The following is a 14,711-nucleotide window of genomic DNA, read 5'->3' as shown; positions in this document are numbered from 1 at the left end:
AGCTGAGGTAGAAGAAAAATTAGCTAAATTCACAGAGAACGTTCTTTCTTTTAAATAGGAGGAAAACCACTGGAGGGTCATCCCCTGGATGCCAACCATACATTCTAGACGATTGAGGAGAATGTCATGGTCAATTGTGTCGAACGCGGCACTGAGATCTAATAAAACTAAGACGACAGGTGAACCTGAATCCATGGAGAGTAAAATATCATTAATGACCTTCAACAATGCAGATTCGGTGCTGTGCAAGTGTCTGAATCCAGACTGAAATGTGAATTCAGACATGAATTATCTCTCCCCTCCCCTGTATTTGTATACATCGATTGCAGCTCAAAGTGCCTCACATAGATGAAATAAAAAATTCAAAGAAAGTGAATGCATTAAAATAAATAAAAGTATTAAAAAAAGAAGCGATATGCAACCCATTTTCTGCATTAAAGAATTGAAGGATGAGTAGTAACACACATATCTGATGAGCAGTTTGACTTCATGGTGAGTTGAATGACCTTAGTGGCTGATTAAATGTAAATCATGATATCTGAAGTGGCTGTCCACTTTATAGTCCACAGCTCACTCGTGCTTAAACTCACTACCAGTCAACTCTTCAGCTCTGCTCAACTTTGGATACCACCAAAAGAACAATGGTATTGTTTGGACTCAGTCTCTCTCAAATTTTCAAGATCCTGGAGATTATATTCTGTGCCGTGGCCCTGGTAATCCCGATGTTCCGTGGCTCCATGTCCAATCCATACGGGATCTGGTGTGAGTTCGTGTGGGTGTTTGGACTCATTCTGGCCATAGTAATCCTTGTTATCGAAACGTTACTTGTTTCTAAAATGATCGAGCTGTTAGTGTTAAAACACAGCTGGGAAGATCTGACCTGCGGACTCACACTTCTAACATCACTCATGCTGTTGTCCGCGTCTCTCATCTACTGCTCCGTCTTTGTGTGTGAAACGTGCATTGCAGACATAATTTGCGCCATCTTCGCCATACTTGCGTTTGGAGTGTACACTGTTGATGCCGTGATGTCAAAACTGAAGTGTCCACAAGGCTATCTGTCCAACGGGCGAGGCATTCTGAGATTCAGCCAGGCGCTTGTCGCCTGCCTCATTTTCACTGCAGTGCACAGCTACTTTAAAGGCGTGGAAACCTGGTTCCGTCCATTCGGTTTAGTCTGGTGTATTCTGGTCTACGTGGTTTGTTTCATTCCAAGTGTGCTGATCATCGTGTCCCACCTGCAGAAGTGCGTGGATCTGTTGCGATGCTGCAATCCCAATAAGTTGGAGCTGGTTATCGATATTGTTGCTGTAGTGCTGTACACAACGGCGGCTATTCTCTGGCCTGTGTTTGGGTATAGAAAATATGTAAGAGGAAATCATGACTATCAATACTATAATTATCGTTATCATGATGTGAACATGGTCACAATCATGACGTATGTAAACCTGGGACTCTACGTGGCGGATCTCATTTGGACACTGATTGTACTTTATAAAAACAGGTAAAAGTTGAGAATGGTGTCCTAATAACAGGGTCGTAGATTCCAGGGGGGATAATCAAAGAAAGCAAGGACAGCCCCCCATTATTTATACCATGATCAATGGAAACATGTAAACGCTTCACAAATGCCCCCCAATGTTCAAGCCAAATCTACGCCCTTGACAAAAGACACTTTTGTCAGCAAAACATAATGGGTAATTTCTGTTTTGGTTTTTCACAATTCATTGTCTAATGGCAGATATCTGGTTGATTTGAAAACATTATGGAAAAATGTACATTAAAATAAATAAGATTTTGAGGGGGTATGGTAAATGGTCTGCACTTACATAGCACTTTTTTTAACCTTAGAGGTTAGCAAAGCACTTTACACTGTGTCCCAATCACACATTCACATACCAATGGCGTCAGAGCTGCAACGCTAGGCACTAGCCTGCCGTTGGGAGCAACTTGGGGTTCAGTGTCTTGCCCAAGGACACTTCGGCATGTGGAGGCGTGTGGGCCAGGAATCGAACCACCAACCCTGTGATTGGCAGGCGACCCGCTCTACCACCTGAGCCACAGCCGCAGGTATGCCTACAAGGTCACTAAGGAAAGTCAGTATTTGCACCCATCTTGGTAACTTGGTAAGTACAGTGCCTACTTAAATGGGGAAGACAAAATCTCCAAATTCTGTCGATGCCAAATTAGCAATAAGATCTGCTAATTTTTAAGATCTGAAAAACTTAAACTTAACTTTGTAAAACATATAATTCTGGTTCTGTTCACTCAACCTCAACATTTGATTCCACTAGATGGCAGAAACCTAAGTTTGAGCTATTTGGGGGTTACAGCAGCAGTTATCGGAGCACAAAAGAGACATTTGTATTTGATGACTTACAGAAGTCATATTTCATATGTATATCCATACAGTCACATTCCTGATATTGAGAGCTTTCATTTGATATATGACTTGTCCATTTATGGGCCACATGAAGGACTTTTATTTTCATCGCATTACCTCTAGGTAAATTAATAAATTTTCAACGCGAATGTTTTGAGACCTTAGTTTGTTATTTTAAGAAACATAAATGCGGAATTGAAAACTTGAGATTCTAAGCTGTCAAATGACGTCTCATATGCCCGACGTATAGAGACTTTTTAAGTGTAAAAGTTTGAAGGGTAAACTTGTTTTGTGATATAGCAATAAGGCAAAACATTTTTAATTTTCAGTCTGTTTCAGCTAATTTGCATGTGCATTCTAGAGTAAACTATTTAAAAAAGGTGATTGGCTCTTTTAACTAGAGGTTGACGGATAGTGGACACCAGGGACTCTTATTATGAAATGACGTAGACTTGGCTCCGTTGCAATGCTCTATATTTAATATTTACCGAATCTAATGATTACCAAATCATTTACATTTATGCATTTGGCAGACACTTTTATCCAAAGCGACTTACAGTGCACTTATTACAGGGACAACCTGGAGTTAAGTGTCTTGCTCAAGGACACAATGATGGTGGCCTTGGGGTTCGAACCAGCAACCTTCTGACTAACAGCCCTGTGCTTTAGCCCACTACGCCACCACCATTCCATTTTGGCTGTGTTAATGATATTTCAACCTGTTCCTATAATACATCTATAATACACTGTGTATACAAAAAAATAGTTACACTCAGTACTTGATCCCAGTGCCATAAAATCATGAATTCTATGATATAATGCTTTCATTCTGGAGCCCCACCAGATGGCGCCATTTTTGTCATGTTTGGCCTATGGAGCAAATACATGCTTTTTTCCTATTTTCTGTTTACTGTAGAACACTGCAGGACAACTGAATAAATTGTGTGTGTGTGTGTGTGTGTGTGTGTGTGTGTTGGTATGGATGTCAGAATGTGTTTTGCATATGTGTATTGAGAAATGTGTGGACAGGTTTAAGTTATTTAAGAACTAAGGGAGTACTGCTCAGATGTATAATAATATAGAATTTTTTAATGTTGCGTAATGAGAATTAGGGGTTAAAATGTGCATAACTGTCATGAAAATGATGTCACAATGTAAAAAAACTAAATTGCCCTAAAATTACGTTTCATTTACTGTATGAAAAATATATTTTCTCACTTGTTTCTTTTGATTTTGGAGAAATATAGGAACGGGACATTTTCTTGACATGTTTAGTAAGACTAAACCAGTGAGTAAAAGTGCATGTTTGCATTGCAGACTTGATCGTGGTGAACAAAGTCGGGCTATTGTAATCTAAAAACAGCAGAAGTGTCGGCAACCAATCCTCACCAAAAATAAGAAGGCTTGATGACATCAACCGAAAAGGAAAGTGGTTTCAGAGACGGAGCAAGTTGTTAAATTTTTACGAAAAAATTACAAAGACTGCATTTCTTTGTGCATCCTGGCCCATTCCATGTATTAGAATTAAATAACATCGTATTAAAGGGCCAGTTCACCCAAAAATGAAAATTCTCTCATTTACTGACCCTCATGACATATCAGATGTGTATGACTTCATTTCTTCTGCTGAACACAAATAAAGATGTAGAAGAATATTTCAGCTCTGTAGGTCCATACAATGCAAGTGAATGGTGACCAAAACTTTGAAACTCCAAAACCATATAAAGTGGTTTAATCCATGTCTTTAGAAGTGATATAATAAGTGTGGGTGAGAAACAGATCAATATTTAAGTCCTTATTTAACATGGTTTCTGCTCCCTGCCCAGTAGGTGTCAATATGCATGAAGAATGCGAATCAGCAAAAACAAAATAAGAATAATGTGAAAGTGAAAGTGGAGATTTATAGCAAAGAAGGATATAAATATTGATCTGTTTCTAACCCACACTTATCATATTACTTCTGAAGACATGGATTAAACCACAGGAGTCGTATGGATTACTTTTATGCTGCCTTTATGTGATTTTTGGACCTTTAAAGTTCTGGTCACCATTTACTTGAATTGTATGGACCTACAGAGCTGAGATATTCCAAAAATCATGCACATCTGGGATGAGCTACAGAAGTGATTCAAGAATATAGCTGCAAGCAGCAATGCGGATTCCTCCTCAAAATGGCAAATCATTTAAAATTGATCAGTAGATGGTTGGGGATAAACCCTCCCAATTAAGTAATTCAAAAAAACATGTCTTCGTCTGATTCCTAAACAAAACATTTTCAATGTACAGGAAAATCCATACCGGACCTTATGGATCCTTGAGGCTTTTTTGTTCCCAATGAGAAATGCGGCATGTACACCAAGTTTCAGAAGAATTGGACAAATGGGGTGGATATTATATCATTTTGAAAAAAAAAAATTGGGGCGTGGCCTGTAGCGCCACCTATGGGCAAATGTTGGTCATTCTTGGTTTGTGGGTTCCTGTTGGCCTGTAGTATAAATGTACAAAATTAGAAAATATTTGACCAGAAAATGGGAATTTTGGAGTGGCCTGTAAGCCCCCTAAGGGCTGAATGTGGGCCTTTCTTGGTTTGTGGGTTCCTGTCGGCCTGTAGACTCAATACACCAAATTAGAAAATGTTTGACCAGAAAATGGGATTTTTGGAATTACCTGTAGCGCCCCTAATGGCGAATGTTGGCCATTAAGTGGTTTGTGGGTTCCTGTTGGCATGTAGTATCAGTGTACCAAATTAGAACATTTTTGACCAGAAAATGGGAATTTTGGCATGGCCTGTAAGCCCCCTAGGGGTGAATGTTGTCCATTCTTGGTTTGTGGGTTCCTGTCTGCCTGTAGTATCAATGTACCAAATTAAAAAAAATTTGACCAGAAAGCGGGAATTTTGGCGTGGCCTTTAAGCCCCCTAGTGGCGAATGTCGGCCATTCTTGGTTTGTGGGTTCCTGTTGGCCTGTAGTACCATTGTACCAAATTAGAACATTTTAGACCAGAAAATGGGAATTTCGACATGGCCTGTAAGCCCCCTAGAGGCTGAATGTCAGCCATTCTTTGCATGAGTACTTCAGAGTGATGTCATCTTGAAGCATGTTAGGTTTGAAAAACCATCAGTCAAAATTACATTTGATTTATTGACAGGTATATATTGTTAAAATTTGGACATTTACATAAACAAGCCCCTTTCAGACATTTTGTATCACATTCATTTTTCCTAAGTAATGTTTTCAAGGATGTCCATTCTACAAATGTGTACCAAATTTCAAGTCAATTGGAGCTACGGTTCAGGAGAAGAAAGAGTATTTTTAGGTTTTAGCAAATTTTCAGCGTCTGGGAAAATCCATCATGGTGAAAGTTATGGGTCCTTAAGGCTTTTTTGTTCCCCATGAGGAATGAGGCATGTACACCAAGTTTCAGAAGATTTAGACAAATGGCGTGAAATTGTATCACTTTGAATGAAAAATCACTTTGAAAATCTCTACTTTCACTTTCACTTCTCTCTTAAGATTTTTTTCTGTTTTTTTGTGTGATTTACATAAGCATATCACAAGCAATTTTATTTGAAAGACTATCTAGGCACATAATAACACTGTATAGCTGTGACTGTTTATAACTATTTCAAAATGTAGCCTACAAGCTCACACTTTAAATGGTCAGTGCTTTGATTTTTAAATCATTAAAATAGCAACAGATCCAGTGAAAAAAATGGAGTGATTGTGTTTACATGCCATTCAAAAACGTGGCATTTTACAAGGTAAGAGAGAAATAAAAAAACTTAAAATAATACCATTTGTACTTCTCAATTACTTGGGAATGTCTATGTTCAGGACGAAGGCTAAATTGTTACTGTCTCTTTAAGAGGCTTTTATCGCATGATACGATACTTAAGGCACAGTTCAGTTTAATCTTTTGAGAACTGAGAAGTATCATTATTTTCGTTTTGTGCCATGCTTGTTGCATTTGTATTCATTGTGAGATGATAAAATACAGACTAGCGTGAATGGTTGATTTTGTTCACTTGAATTTTGTGACGTGTTTCAGAAAAATAATCGCGAAGACAGAGACTGAGCACCCTGTTTATTTATGTTACAAAAGCACAAGGTTTTGTTGTTATTGTAAGTGTACACAAATAAAAGTACACATTTCATAGTTCAGTAATGATGTCTTGCATGTTTCTGTATGGGCAAAAATGGCGCAGTATTTTGTTTAAGTTGTTTCCGCTGTTTCGAGAGAAAAATATAGCAGGACGTCATCTGGAATAATGCCAGAATAAAATATAGTTATTCCAGATTTCTTTCTCAACTGTTTGTTCACTTGAGACATAACAGACTCCTCAATATATCATGTATTTTGACACTCTGTTGTATGAAATTGTCCGTTCAGGCGCTAAGCAGCAGCGAAAGACATCGGAGTCGCGTGAGTTAGACGGCGACGGCTCGCTGTGTCACACAAACAGCTTCGCAAACATGTATTTGAGTTGTTTTGACATTTGTTGAGTTGAATAGTGTAAAATCGGCTTGAATGTTCAAACAGGCAAACATTGTATACAACCGACAAACCTTCATGATGATCGCGAGCAAAAATGATCTACGCCTCATGGTTTTGCGTGTTGTCAGAGACAATTAAACAACATCATTCTCGGAAGTTTTGATACGTTAGGATTGATCAGCCCATCCCTACTTTCTTTAGACATATGTTTCATGTTTGTGTAAGTTTTTGTGGCGTGTTTCAGAAAGATATTACAGCTTAGACAAAGAGCACCACGGTATATTTTCTTTATTTTACAACAAATAAAAGTACAACTTTCATAGTTTGTGACGATGTATTAAATGTATCTGTATGTGCAAAAATAACGCAGTATTTTGTTTAAGCTGTTAACGCTGTTTCGAGAGAAAAATCTTAACAGGACACCACAGCGGCATCCGTGTTGTTCACAATAATTCATAATTAAATATATTGATACCCAATTTCTTTATCAACTGTTTGTTCACTTGATACATAACAGACACCCCAATATATCATGTATTTTGGTGTATGAAATTGTCCGTTCAAGCGCATGAAGCTGTGAAGCGAACTCTCATCGGCGTCGCGGCGTTAGTCGCGACGCGGCTTCGCTCGCTGTGTCACACAAACTGCTTCGAAAACATTTATTTGAGTTGTTTTGCCTTTGTTGAGTTGAATAGTGTAAAATCGGCTGAATGTTCAAGCAGGCAACCATTGTACACAACCAACAAACCTTCGTGAAGATCGCGAGCAAAAATGATCTCGCCTCGAGGATTAGCGTGTTGTCAGAGACAATTAAACAACATCATACTCGGAAGTTTTGATACGTTAACGCTGTCTCGATAGAGAAAAATCTAACAGGACATCACAGCGGCATCACTAGACCCCTTCAATAATTCATAATTCAATATATTGATACCCGATTTCTTTATCAACTGTTTGTTCACTTGAGATATAGCAGACACCCCAATATATCATGTATTTTGGTGTATGAAATTGTCCGTTGAAACGCATAAGAAGGAAAGCGAACTCTCATCGGCGTCGCGAGCGTTAGACGCTGACGCGGCTCGCTTCGCTGTGTCACACAAACTGCTTCGAAAACATTTATTTGAGTTGTTTTGCCTTTGTTGAGTTGAATAGTGTAAAATCGGCTTGAATGTTCAAACTGGAAAGCATTAAGACACACAATTGATTTGACATACCTCCATGCAGACGCAAAACGTCTTCTGTAGTCTAAGTCTGGAGCTCCACCCACTAGGAGACCGAAATGCTTCATTAGAGATTGCTACAGAAGAGCTGCATGTGGTAGACAGAGTTACTCCAGTAGAGGGAGCCTCTTTGCTCAGCCAATGTAAGTGAATGGGATTTTACATGTGGACCATATTTGTCCAGTAGAGGGAGCACTTTTGCTCAGCCATTGTAAATCAATGGGATTTTAAAAATTTTGATCATCTTTTGTGTGTACATTTACATAAACACGTCCATTTCAGCCATTTTGTATTGTATTCATTTTTGCTAAGTAACGTTTGGAAAGACATACATACTACACACGTGTGCCAAATTCCAAGTCAATTGGAGCTGAGGTTCAGGAGAAGAAGAGTTTTGTAGGTTTTCCAAAATTTTCACTGTACAGGAAAATCCATAATGGCAGAAGTATGGGTCCTTGAGGCTTTTTGTTCCCCATGAGAAATGAGGCATGTTTACAAAGTTTCAGAAGATTTGGACAAATGGGGTGGAAATTATATCACTTTGAATTTTTGTTTTTTGGGCGTGGCCTGTAGCGCCACCTATGGGCGAATGTTGACCATTCTTGGTTTGGGGGTACCCGTTGGCATGGAGTATCAATGTGCCAATTTAGAAAATTTTTGACCAGTGACTTTTTGAGCTATTGGGGCTCAAGGAGAAGAAGAATAATAATAATAATAATAATAATAATAATAATAATAATAATAATAATAATAATAAAACCGACAAATACAATAGATTCCCTCCTTACGGAGGAATCTAATTAAGGAGGCAATGATGTGTTGTTGTGTTGTTGTGGAGGTGGTCAGATGCAAATACTACAGTGTGACATCACAATGTTGAGGAAGTAGAGAACGAGTCGTTTTGGCAGCTCTGTTTCAACAAATGCTCTTTTTGCAGTGTGGAGGAAGTTTTGAGTTTTGTTTTTATAGTAGAATGACCTCTTATATGTCAAAAGATCACAGAAAACATGATTCCTTATGTCATGACCACTATAAAGGGATAGTTCACCCAAAATAACAAATCCTGTCATCATTTACTCACCCTCATGTTGTTCCAAACCCGTATGACTTTCTTTCTTGTGTGCATCTTTATTCCATGCGGTTAAAGTGAATGATGTCTGAGAATGATATCTCCGATTGTGTTCCCCAGTAGAAAGAAAACCACACAGGTTTGGAACAACATGAGGGTGAGTAAATGATGACAGAATTTTCATTTTTGGGTGAAATATCCCTTTAATGGCATCAAAATGAAACGGAGCTATTGCAGTCTAGCGCAGGGTCACTATTACTATAATAATAACACAATCATTGTGTGTTGAGTGACTCCAGCCAGGTCTCCTAAGCAACCAAATTGGCCCGGTTGCTAGGGAGGGTAGAGTCACATGAGGTAACCTCCTCGTGGTCGCTATAATTTGGTTCTCGCTCTCGGTGGGGCACGTGGTGAGTTGTGCGTGGATGCCGCGGAGAATAGTGTGACACCTCCACGCTCACTATGTCTCTGCAGTAACGCGCTCAACAAGCCACGTGATAAGATGCGCGGATTGACGTCCTCCGCCACCCGGATTGAGGCGAGTCACTACGCCACCACGAGGACCTACTAAGTGGTGGGAATTGTGCATTAATGCATAAAACGAGACAAAATAACAGTATCAGTTTTTATATTATAGACACTATATGTGTCTATATGTGAGCGATATATTATAGCATTGCTGCAGTATATAACCAGGGACGGATTACCGACCGGGCCAATGGGGTGCTTGACTGCCCTGGGGTGCCCCGGGCTTTAAGGCTGTGCTAGTTTGGTAACTATGCAAAAACATATGGAAAACAAATAGAACGAAACTGAATGTTGAATTCCCCAATAAAAATAAAGAGAAAGTGAAAGTCTGAGCATAAGGTCATATGTGGCAGCCCATAAACAACCTCTACAACAAGCGGTGGCAGATTCTTCTGGCTGAAAACCAAAAAATTAAATAAAGGGGGGAACGTGATGTGAGTACTTTACATTTTACTTTAGAAGCATATTTTAGTGACATTGATCCTAAAAAAAAAAAAAAAAGAATTTTTTTTTTTTTTTTAATTATAATTATTTTTTTTATCTGCCAAAATTGTTTGCATGCTTTTAGATTATTGTCTCATATTGTACATATAATGACATGCTAATTCACACCATTTAATAGAGATATCAAACACCCACTGACACGAAATTCAACAAAAAGGTTTTCTAAAATCTGATGCTTTCCATGCTTGATTGGACGTGTCCAGCATTTCCTGATTCATCATCTCTTGTTCTTCATAGAGAGTCTTCTTAGTAACACAATTGCACTTTTAAACCCTTTCACATTCATTGCTCTGTTGCTGCTGGTTGCCAGGTAACTCTGATCTTGCATCATGTTTGTGTCGTTTACTTTGGAACACTCTGGATTGAACTGTTGTTTGTTAGTGAACACCGCCTCACTGCACTGCTAATGTGCAACAATGTTATGCAATTAAACTTTGGTACGGTCCAAAATCACATACCAATCCCTCAAAACACACGGCATTTACATATCATCTTTCTCAAAGGAAATAATAGCAATGCACGCACATACAGCAGTAGGCTCAATACAAAAGTATAGTTTCATGAGTGTGTATATTCATATAAACCTTGACTATGATGAAGGTAACGCTAAAGGTGACTGTGGCTTGGATAAAACTTCATGTTATTTAGTGGAAAGAAAAAGCCTCTTTTCTGTCCTCTATAGAGGACGCCAGGACCCATTTACTATGAAAATTAGGGATTTTTTTTTCACCCTGTCAAAAATCACATTTTAGGTTTTGTGCTCATTTGTGCTGCTTTTTTAAAATAATACAAATAAAATGCAGAAATCTGGGTATTATAGTGTGATTAAGTCACTTGCTAACCATTTCGGTGTTGTTATAGCCAACTTTGCAACTTTGTTGCCATGGCGACGTAACTCTGTAAACACTAAATTGACAGTAAAACAACTAAAAACACTTTAAAGCTCAATATAACATGAGTTTTAACAGAAGAATTAATGTAAGCACATATATAATATTATAAGCTTCACATTTCTGCCTTTTACAGAAGCCCTGAACCGCACAAGGTGGAAAAAAAAAACTGTGAAAAAATAAATAAATTGTGTCTCAGTTTCTAAGTCTTAAGTTTGTGTTTCTCTCTTAAAGACATGTTTTTTCTCTCTCTTAAACATTTTTTTTTTCTGTCTTCAAAATTTTTTAATTTTAATTTTCTAAAATAGGAATGCAGTACCAACCTTGACCACCAGGTGCCACTATCAGCAAACATGTAATCTTATACAAGAAGGTCTAATAAATGTCTATAAATAAAGGAAATTGTCATATCCAAACCCTAAAATACTGTCAATAATCTGTGGAGTGGAACATGAGACTTGTACACTTGGGACATGTCCTAGTATATCAATACATTTGCTGATTAAAATCCACTGATTGTATTATGTGTGTAAGATAAAGAGAATATTTCAAATAGTTTTTCACATTTTGCTTGTGCATAATGATAAAGTGGTTTTATACAGTATGTAGCATTTTTAAGGCAGTGGATATAAAGCAGTGGCTGAAGTCATCAATAACCTCTATATTATCCACATTACAGAGACTTACTGAATACACAGAGAAGAAGAATGGGAGGTAAGTTACATCGCTGGTGAAATAAACAGCATGTAAGCTTAAATTGAAGTGCAGCTTTTTAGATCATATATGTATTTGTGTATCTATTGTGCATGTATTTATGTTTATTGAGCATTTAATTGTGTGTGTCTTTGTTTGTTGAGTGGGAATCCCAAAGATTTATTATGGCAGAAATTATATATTGCAGTTATGTATTTATAACTCCAGATCTAATGCATTATAAGACCTATTCATAGTTACACTTTAGAGAATAATTCATTTTTAAAACACATTAAAAACCATTTTAATGCAGCAGATGTTAATAAAGTTAATGGTATATGTGCTGTATAGTGTAAACAGATAAAAGTCTTTATGACTTGATTATATTATAAATTATTATAAGTTACAAAAGTAATATGTTCTTATAAACAGCCATAACATAAACTGTGTGAGTGTGTGTGTGTGTGTGTGTGTGTGAGTGTGTATGTATGTGTGTGAGTGTGTCTGTGTGAGTGTATGTGTGTGTTTGTGTGAGTGTATGTGTGAGTGTGTATGTATGTGTGTGAGTGTGTCTGTGTGAGTGTATGTGTGTGTTTGTGTGAGTGTATGTGTGAGTGTGTATGTATGTGTGTGAGTGTGTCTGTGTGAGTGTATGTGTGTGTTTGTGTGAGTGTATGTGTGAGTGTGTATGTATGTGTGTGAGTGTGTCTGTGTGAGTGTATGTGTGTGTTTGTGTGAGTGTATGTGTGAGTGTGTATGTATGTGTGTGAGTGTGTCTGTGTGAGTGTATGTGTGAGTGTGTCTGAGTGTGTGAGTGTGTCTGTGTGAGTGTATGTGTGTGTTTGTGTGAGTGTATGTGTGTGTGTGAGTGTGTGTGTTTTATTGTGTGTGTGAGTGTATCTGTGTGAGTGTGTGTGTCTGAGTTTGTGTGTGTGTGAATGTGTATGTGAGTGTATGCATGTGTGTGTGTGTGTGTGCGCGTGCGTGTGTGTGTGCGCGTGAGTGAGTGTGTATGTGTGTGTTCGTGTGTGTGTGAGTGTATGTGCGTGTGTGAGTGAGTGTGTGTTTTTATTGTGTGTGTGTATCTGTGTGAGTGTGTGTATGTGTGTGTGAGTGTGTGTGTATGTGTTTGTGTGAGTGTGTGTATGTGTGTGTGTGTGAATGTGTGAGTGTGTATGTATGTGTGTGTGTGTTTGTGCGAGTGTGTGTATGTGAGTGTGCGTGTGTGAGTGTGTGTGTGAGACATTACTTTTGTCACTTTACTTAAAGCACACCTATTATATATAACACACAGTATATCTAATATATTATAATATTTTGTCCACATTCCCGCTGAATACTTCATGAAACTTCAAACAGGCGGTGAGTCTGTGCCAGAGAGGAGAATTATCCTGCTTGGGAAAACAGGAGCTGGCAAAAGCAGCGCTGGAAATACAATTCTCAGAAAGAACGTTTTTACGACAGAAGCCTCTCCTAATTCTGTAACAGGCGTATCTGTAAGAGGAGATGGAAAGGTTGATGGCAGAAAGGTCACAGTTATTGACCCGCCGGGAATCTTCGATACAGTTCTTCACGATGAGGTCATCAAATCCAGGATAACTAGATCTGTGATTGAATGCGCTCCGGGTATCGATGCCTTTGTCATTGTTCTAAACGTCAAAAGGTACACAACACAAGAAACTGAGATCGTGGATAACATTTTTAAATATTTTGGGGAGGAAACCTTCAACCATTCAGTGGTTTTATTCACTCATGGTGAGCAACTGGAGGGTCAAAACATCAGGGAATTTGTGAGCAAGAGTCCAAAGCTACAGGAGCTCGTTGATAAATGTGGAGGTCGCTGTCATGTTATTGACAATAAATACTGGACTAAATGTCTCCGTTGCCCCTGTATTTGGGGATACAACAACAGGGTTCAGGTGAAAAAACTGCTAGATACCATAGACGAGATGGTGCAAATGTACGGCCGCTACTCCAATGAGCTTTTACAACGTTTAGAGGAACAAATTCAAGAGCAAATCAATAATATCAACGAGCACGATTTGTCTGCAGGAGAGCGGTGAGAAAGTGCTAAAGGGACGCTTCTGTGTAAACTTGCAGGAGTGACAACAGGTTTACTTACTGGTGCTTTAATGAGCACTGTTGTTGCAGTGGCTGCAGTTTTGACCGTACTTGAAGAAGCTGAAAGTTCACAAGGGGTAACAGCAGCGAGGGCTGCATTAGCTGTGGGTACAACAGCAGGGGTTGCAGGTACAATTGCTACAGGTGCTACTGTTTCTGTTATAGCTCTTGGAGGAATCGGAGGTGCAGTTGCTGGATGGGAAGCAGCAAATGAAGCTGATTCAGTTTTTGATGCAATGAATAGGGCAGCAACAGCTAACTATGACAATGGGACTATTGCACTTGAGAGAACACGAGAATTCATTTCTAGCGTTTTTAACCGCCGTGTTCAGTCTAGGAGCTGAGAGGCGCTAATGTTTTATAGATACTGTATATCCTGTATGTCTTATAGCTCAAAAAATAGACTTGAAGGAATATTCCAGGTTCAAGTTAAGCTCAGTCGACAGCATTTGTAAGATATAGTTGATTACCGTCGCGCGACCCCGCGTAAACATGCGCGGATGTTGTATTTTGGCTTCGCTGTACACGATGCATAATTTACATTCATTTAAACTGGCTGATCTCTGATCAGGAGACTCTGTGCTGTCAGTAAAGTCATACGAGTCATGCGACAAAACAACATGGCGCTGATCACAGCGGAGTTCGTCTTTGGGAGAAACGGCAACAAAACTACATCTGGTAAAAAAACCCGATTACATTTTTACATTGAAACCTGTTTGAGTCAAAAGATTAGAGTCTCTAGTTTCATCCAACATACACATTTTAAGATTTGAGTGCTTTATTTGCGAAACGCCAAGCTACAAAA

General features: G+C 38.7%; 1 protein-coding gene and 1 pseudogene across 1 annotated transcript; both read left to right on the top strand.

The window, feature by feature from the left end:
- The first annotated feature begins 641 nt into the window (after window positions 1–641).
- On the top strand, window positions 642–1,508 carry LOC127634083 (myeloid-associated differentiation marker-like protein 2). Its single transcript, XM_052113503.1, has one exon. It carries the CDS (start codon window positions 642–644, stop codon window positions 1,506–1,508), a length of 867 nt encoding a protein of 288 aa, XP_051969463.1.
- Window positions 1,509–13,128: 11,620 nt separating this feature from the next.
- Window positions 13,129–14,250, top strand: LOC127634082 (GTPase IMAP family member 7-like; annotated as a pseudogene).
- The last annotated feature ends 461 nt before the right edge of the window (window positions 14,251–14,711 follow it).

The sequence above is a fragment of the Xyrauchen texanus genome, chromosome 41 (genome assembly GCF_025860055.1).
Source record: "Xyrauchen texanus isolate HMW12.3.18 chromosome 41, RBS_HiC_50CHRs, whole genome shotgun sequence".
NCBI lineage: Eukaryota > Metazoa > Chordata > Actinopteri > Cypriniformes > Catostomidae > Xyrauchen > Xyrauchen texanus.
This window is presented reverse-complemented; position numbering and strand designations above follow the sequence as displayed.

What these genes read in the sequence shown, in the direction of transcription:
- LOC127634083 (XM_052113503.1), top strand. Translation starts at nt 642, where the DNA reads ATGGTATTGTTTGGACTCAGTCTCTCTCAAATTTTCAAGATCCTGGAG.